The 7,670-nt window shown below is 29.6% G+C and overlaps 3 protein-coding genes across 3 annotated transcripts; 2 read left to right on the top strand and 1 right to left on the bottom strand.

Moving 5' to 3' along the window:
- Positions 1–1,514, top strand: OCT59_027435 (uncharacterized protein; the record flags this gene model as incomplete). The annotated part of the gene is made up of 12 exons (XM_066136968.1): positions 1–76; positions 165–206; positions 295–342; positions 431–472; positions 550–591; positions 670–714; positions 805–840; positions 926–931; positions 1,062–1,106; positions 1,194–1,241; positions 1,326–1,379; positions 1,462–1,514. 12 exons carry the CDS (start codon positions 1–3, stop codon positions 1,512–1,514), a joined length of 537 nt encoding a protein of 178 aa, XP_065993399.1.
- Positions 1,515–4,192: 2,678 nt separating this feature from the next.
- On the top strand, positions 4,193–5,001 carry OCT59_027434 (uncharacterized protein; the record flags this gene model as incomplete). Its single annotated transcript, XM_066136967.1, has 3 exons — positions 4,193–4,402; positions 4,463–4,603; positions 4,675–5,001. 3 exons carry the CDS (start codon positions 4,193–4,195, stop codon positions 4,999–5,001), a joined length of 678 nt encoding a protein of 225 aa, XP_065993398.1.
- A 451-nt stretch (positions 5,002–5,452) lies between these two features.
- Positions 5,453–7,281, bottom strand: OCT59_027433 (uncharacterized protein; the record flags this gene model as incomplete). Its single annotated transcript, XM_025325631.1, has 3 exons — positions 5,453–6,064; positions 6,147–6,381; positions 6,455–7,281. The coding sequence occupies 3 exons, from the start codon at positions 7,279–7,281 to the stop codon at positions 5,453–5,455; spliced, it is 1,674 nt and encodes a 557-aa protein (XP_025180193.1).
- Positions 7,282–7,670: the final 389 nt, after the last annotated feature.

Here is a 7,670-nt window from a genome sequence, read left to right as displayed (position 1 = left end):
ATGAAAGGAAAGGGTAAAACAAAAGGGGAAAATGAAAGTGAATGGGAACGGAAAAAGGAGTATTTTTTTAAGATTCGTAAGTATTATATTACGAATCTTAAATTTTTTTTTTCTTTTTTATTATTATGGAACGGTTTACTAACCGTTCCTTTCTTTTTTTATAGGTTCAGGTGGACTTCTGACGAATGGAAAACCAAGATTCGTAAGTAAGTACGAATCTTGGTTTATTTTTTTTTCTTTTTTTTTAAAAATATTACAAATGGTTACTAATAACCATTCTTTTCTATTTTTTAGGTTTCGGGTGGGTACTTCTGAAGAAGGAAAACCAAAAAACCAAGATTCGTAAGTAAGTACGAATCTTGGTTCTTTTTTTTGTTTTTTTTTTTAATATATGAACGGTTTACTAACTGTTCTTTTCTTTTTTTTATAGCTAGTTCAGGTGGGCTTCCGAAGAATGAAAACCCAAAGATTCGTAAGTACAAATCTTTAATTTTTTTTATTTTTTATTATTACGAATGGTTTATTAACCATTCTTTCTTTTTTTTATAGTTAGTTCAGGTGGGCTTCTGAAGAACGAAAACCCAAAGATTCGTAAGTACAAATCTTTAATTTTTTTTATTTTTTATTATTACGAATGGTTTACTAACCATTCTTTATTATTTTTTATAGGTTCAGATAGACTTCTAAAGAATGAAAATCCAAAGATAAAGATTCGTAAGTACGAATCTTTCTATATATATATTTTTTTATTTTTTTTTATCATTTTGGAACGGTTTACTAACTGTTCCTTTCTTTTTTTTATAGGTTCAGGTGGGCTTTTGTGTGGAAAAACCAAGATTCGTAAGTACGAATCTTGGTTTAATTTTTTTAATTTTTTTTTTAATATTAATGAATGGTTACTAATAACCGTTCTTTCTTTTTTTAGGATCGGGTGGAGTGGGCTTCTGACCTTTGGGAAAAGAAGAACCAAGATTCGTAAGTACGAATCTTGGTTTATTTTTTTTTTAATTTTTTTTTTAATATTACGAACGGTTACTAATAACCGTTCTTTCTTTTTTTAGGATCGGGTGGACTTCTGACCTTTGGGAAAAGTGGAACCAAGATTCGTAAGTACGAATCTTGGTTTATTTTTTTAATTTTTTTTTTAATATTAATGAACGGTTACTAATAACCGTTCTTTCTTTTTTTTTAAGCTTCGAGTTGGCTTCCTATCTTCAGAAAAGTGGAACCAAGATTCGTGAGTACGAATCTTGGTTTATTTTTTTTATTTTTTTTAGTATTATTATGAACGGTTACTAATAACCGTTCTTTTCTTTTCTTTTTAGGTCCTAGGTGTCTCGGGTGTCTTCTGAAGAACGGAAAAAACCAAAGATTCGTAAGTAAGTACGAATCTTGGTTTTTTTTCTTATTTTTTTTTAATATTATGAACGGTTACTAACCGTTCTTTTCTTTTTTTTATAGGTTCAGGCGGATTGCTAAAGAACAATCAAATATTCGTATATACGAATACATGAATCATGTAATTGTGGAATTGTATTTGAATTAGCAATATTTTTTGTAAATTAGATAGATGCAATAATAATAATATAATTATAAAGTATTTAAGCATTAATAAATACATTTATTTAATAAATTTGATAAAAAAAATCAAAATAAATTCATAAATAAATGGGTTGTTATTAGAACATAATTCAGCTTAAAGTTTTAATATTGAATATTGGTCAATTTAAGCCTGAATAATGGTCGAATAATTTGTCCAAATTTGAGACGATTGGCACCCTAAATGTGCCCAAAAATTTGACCTCAATTTGACACAGATTAGATCATCATTCAACCTATATTCGACCTGGTCAAATTTAGGTCAAATTGTCCTTTTTTGACTAGTGCTATCGTGTAGAAAAAATATTCATAGAAATCTTGCAATTCCAACCACCTACAGGAGCAGGACACATACCACTCCCAAAAGATCTTGCCACGAAAAAGGGAGTAGTAAATCCAGCTAATGATGATGACAAATGCTTCTAGCGGGCAATCCTAGCAGCATTACATCCAGTAGAAAAGAATGCAAAAAGAATTTCCAAGTATAAGGAGTATGTAAATGAGTTAAACTTTGAAAGTATCGAGTTCCCAGTACAAGCTGATGAGGTAATTCTAAAAAGATTTGAGTGACAGAATCCAACTATTGCCCTCTGCATCTGTGAATGGTGTGATCACCGCTTATGCCCAATATATGTTACCGATAGGGATGATGCAGAGGGCTGTAAAATAATAGATTTAGTACTTATTAGTAACGGGGAAAAGCAGCACTATTGCTGGATTAAGAATATGAGTCGCTTAGTAAATAAACGTATAAAGATGGACATGCTACATTTGTCTGCCGATGGTGTATCTCCCACTTCACACATCAACAAGAAATCCATGACAAATATGTAGCAATATGTCGAGGATTAAATAAAACCCCACAAGCAGACCGCATGCCATCAGTAAAGAAAGGAAATGATATATATGAATTCAAGAACTGGAAATGCCGCATGCAAGTCCCATATTACTTTGTTGCAGACTTTGAAGCCCTAGTAATGGACATACCACCCACAGATGCAGATAAAGATAAGAAAACCAAGAAAGTACAAGAGCAAATCCCTGCTCATACTTGTATATTAAGGTAAGATATGAGTAAGTGAATCACAGAAAATATTTACAGGAGAAAATGCAGCACAAAAATTTGTAATCGAAGTGCTAAATGAGGCTGAAGCAATCCGTAACAAATTCAGAAATCCAATGGAAATGATGCTGTTAACAATCCAAGAGCAAGCAAGTTATGATAATGCAATAAACTGCTGGATATGTTGTAACCTTTTAGATGGAAATAAAGTAAGAGATCACTGCCATATTACAGGAAGGTATTAAGGTGCAGCACATAGAGGATGTAATCTTGACTTATCCATAAAACCTCGCGAAATGCATATCCCAGTAATTTTTCACAATTTATCAGGATATGATGGACACATGATTATGCAAGGAATTGGTGCAATGGAATGTGATTATGATATTGATTCTATCCCTTATAACATGGAAAAGTATATGGCATTCAAGTTAGGTTCTCTTCGATTTATAGACAGCTTACAATTCATAAAATCAAGTCTCGACAAATTAGCATCCAACCTAGGCGCAGAAAAATGTAGAGCACAAGAATGTAGTAATCCACAACACTTATGGCGAATTGATGCAGGTAGATGCTTTGCACATCCTAAAAACTTTAAGATAACACGAAGTCAAATACCATCTGAATTACTCGAGATTTATCTTAAGAAAGGTGTCTACCTGTATGATGAATACATGGATGACTGGAAAAAGTTCGAGAAAACTAGTTTACCATCTAAAGGAGCATTCTATAGCAAACTTAATGAAACCCACATTAGTGATAAAGAATACGAATATGCACAGTATGTATGGGAAAAAGCAGGATGTAAAACAATGCAAGATTATCATGACTTTTATCTCAAAACTGACGTCCTCCTACTAGCTGATATATTTCAGAATTTCCGAGAAATGGCCTTGAAAAAATATGGGTTAGATCCTCTCTGGTATTACTCAACACCAGGCTTTGCATGGGATGCACTATTCTTCATAACAGGGCAAAGATTGGATCTTATAACTGACCAGGGTATGTACATGATAGTAGAACAAGGATTACGTGGTGGAATCTCTATGGTAAGTAAACGATATGCTCGTGCAAATAACCCAGATATAGGAGAAGGTAAATGGATCACAGATAAGCCCAAGTCATCTATTCTATACTTAGACGCAAATAACCTATATTGATGGGCCATGTTGCAATACTTACCTACAGGTAACTTCCACTGGGTAAAGGAGGAAACCGAGTTATTTATTGGGGTTTTCAAAAAAATTGATCTGCATAAAAAATTTCCATACATACATACTAATTTTTTTACTGACTGTTAACTATTTTAACTATTTTCAATTTTTAAAATATAAAATTTTTTCTGTTTACGTTAAAAGTAGACTCTAGAAGTGCTGTAAAATAACTTTTGTATATACTTTATATAAACTTTTATGCCTTTATCTCTCTTTATTTACGCGATTACACCTTGTAACCCGGTTTGATCACACTTTTTTTTTAGAGATCACACTTGTAATTTTCAATATTATTCAAATACTTTTTTTCTCAAATATGACCAACCACTTGAGTGAAGATTTAAGATGGAGAGTTGTTTATTTATGGCTTGATAGCTATAAGCCAAAGGAAATTTCACAATTACTATATATTAGCGAAGCAACAGTTAAGAGAATCTTACATTTCTATCAATTATGGAGCTGCATAAAAAATCCTTTTAGGAGAAAGCAAGGAAGGAAAAAGATGTTTAATGCTAATGATATGGATGTAAGTATTTTTCGTCTGTCATTTTTGTTATGTAATACAATAACTAACATTTTATATAAGATTTTGATGCAATTGATAAATGAAAGAAAAGATTGGTTTTTGGATGAACTGGTTGCGGAAATGGCTAAAAGGACTTCGAAAGTTGTATCTATTCCAACTTTGTGGCGGTCTCTAGACTATTGTGGTATTACGAGAAAAAAGGTATATTGATAAATAATTTATGGGTTCTAAAATTTTTTAAATTAATTATTTATAATATTTAATTATTAAAGTTAGAAAAAGCTGCGAAGGAAAGATCAGAGATGTTAAGGGCCAATTATGTTTTAACAATAGGAACTTATTATAATCCAAAACAATTAATTTTTCTTGATGAAAGCTCAAAAGATGAAAGAACTTTATCTAGACGTTATGGCTATTCACCTAAAAATACTTCTGCAATTCAAAAAGTAGTATTTTTAAGAGGAACAAGATACACTATACTACCTGCACTTTCTTTAGATGGTATCTTAGCAGTAGATATCATGGTAGGCAGTTGTAACAAAGAAAGATTTTGTACGTTTATTTTATCACAAGTCGTAAGTGTATATTTCTTTAATTAAGGAAATTTAACGTGAAAATTGTAAATTTGATTATTAATTTTATTAATTATAACTCTAATTTTTTATAGTTACTGTTAATGAATCCATATCCACAAAAGAATAGTGTATTAGTTATGGATAATGCAGTAATTCATCATAATGCAGAATTAATTAGAATTATTGAAAGTGTTGGTTGTAAAGTAGTTTTTTTACCTCCTTATTCGCCAGATTATAATCCAATTGAATTGGCATTTTCAGTTATTAAAAGTTGGTTGAAAAAAAATAAGGATTATATAGAGTTTTGTTTAGATCCTTATTTTGCTTTATTATTAGCTTGTGGACAAATTACTCCTGATATGGCTAAAGCTTTTTATAAATCTTCAATTTATTTTTGATTATAATAAAACTTTATTAGAATTTATTCTGAAAATTATATTGTATTACAACATGGATTACAATGTTAACATTATAACTATTTATTATATTTATCTAACGCTCTAATGATCTTACTTTTTGGTCCAACTTTTTCAATTCCTAATGTAATCCAGTCATTATCTTTAAAATTGATAATATCTAATACATCAACCTCTTGTTCTTTAAAAGCATCCAGATATTTTGTAAACGTGTTGGCACCATACTCTTTATCTAAATCCTCCAAAAATTGTTCTATAGTTATCTTTTGTAATTGCGTATTTACAGAGTTATCTTGTATGATATTTGTATTTGTATTTGTATTTGTCCCTGCATTACCTTCGTGTAAAAAATTTGTGTTCATATTTGTATTTGTGTTCCCATTTGCGTAATTTTCTTGCGCAATTTTTGTATTTGTAAAATTTTGCATTTGTGTCAGATTACTATTAGACAAAAAATGAGAATTTTCGCTACTAGATGATGGTAAAAAGTAAGAATTTGTTTGCATAAATTGATTAAACAAATGTTGATATAATAAAGGATTAATAAAAGGAGAAAATTGAGAATTTTGAGAAATTTGAGGATTATATTGTGTTAATGGTATTTCTTTTTTTTTAGTTGAATTGAATAAAGGTACAGCTGGAGGGTCATCAACGCTTGCAAATCCTCTTTCCTTAAATTTATTTAAATAAATTAGATTTAATTATATGGTTTAATTTAATTGCAATCATAAAAATTAAAATTTTAAAACTTACAATTGCATTAGCCCAACTAGTAAGATGATGGGGAGTTAATTGAATATGTCTTGTTGTATCAATAAAACAAGTTCGAGAATATTCTTGACAAAACCATTTTTTAGTCAATTCCATTATAATAGCGGCTTTTTTTGAACTCTCTTCATCAATATTACTCTCCTTAGGAACAATATTACTAGATGATTTTGATACTTTTCTTTGATCGGATAGTTGACTAATTTCTAAATCTACATCGCTATTCCAAATAAAAATATAAAAATATTAAAAATATTAAACAATAATTTATATTATTAGGTTATATACTTTACCTTTTCAATCTTTTATTTCTTTTTTCCTTTATTTCTACAATAACAAATAATTCCTTTTTGCTAGATAAAATTTTTTGATAATCTAATAAAAATTTCTTCCAACATCTTTTATCTATTAGTTGTATACCCATTCCGTGTATTGAACTTTTATAAATGATGATATAATTATCTTTTTTTATAAAAGTATCAAATTGGTTTTGTACTAATTCTAAAATTTCGTCTTCAAATTCTATAAATGTAAAAACTTTAAAAGATTCCCACTTTGCTGGCCTCGCTTTTTCATTACAAGGTCTTATAATAAAATTGAAATTGAATTCTGTAATATCACAATCATAATCACTGCTTGAATATGTTGAATCTTCAGCATGAGTAGGAGAACTTGGTGGAGAAGTCGATAGTGGAGAAATCAATATTGGAGAAGTCGAATGTGATGAAGCTGGAAGTGTAGTAGTTGTGGAATCATATGGATCTAAATTTAATTCAAATGTCTGTTTTTTTTTTGTATTATTTCTCTTTAACCTTGCAAATATATTGTGACACTTTGTACATAAAGAAAAATGAAAATATCCATCAAAATTAGAACAATATCCAAAATACTTATCACATTCCTTCAGTTTATCAATTTGTAATTGTATAAGCTTTCCATTATCTTTCGAATTATAAATCCTACTATAGCATTCTCTTTTTTTTTGCTTATTTTTGGGTTTTTCAGTTGCATCACATTTACACGTATCAAAAGCAAGACTCTTGTTACAAGTCAAATAAAGTTGACATAAGTAACAGGTACCAGGCTGATAGTTCCTTGCAATTGGCTTTTGTATATTCATAGAATAAAAAAACGCGTATTTAAATAAGTAAAAATGCGTAAATAATGAAAATTTAAAAAATTTTTATATCTTCGAATATAAAATTTAAATTTATAATTGTGTAACTTTATTGGCTAATTTGTGTTAATCATGTGATCTGTGATCAGTTTGTGTTCACATTTGTGTTCATATTGTGTATTACGATATTTTCATGCAGATCAAATTTATTGAAAACCCTAATAACATTCAAAAACAAATAGAAAGTAATGAAATACCAGACGATTCTTCTGAAGGATATATCCTTAAAGTTAAACTGGAATATCCCCAAGCCCTCCATTCAAAACACACAGATTACCCCCTTGCACCAGAACGAATGAAGGTCAAGAAGGAATGGCTTAGTAAAAAGCAGC

This window comes from Rhizophagus irregularis, chromosome 7, assembly GCF_026210795.1.
Source record: "Rhizophagus irregularis chromosome 7, complete sequence".
Classification (NCBI taxonomy): Eukaryota; Fungi; Glomeromycota; class Glomeromycetes; order Glomerales; family Glomeraceae; genus Rhizophagus; species Rhizophagus irregularis.
The sequence above is the reverse complement of the archived record's forward strand: the minus strand, read 5'-3'. Positions and strand labels throughout refer to the sequence as shown.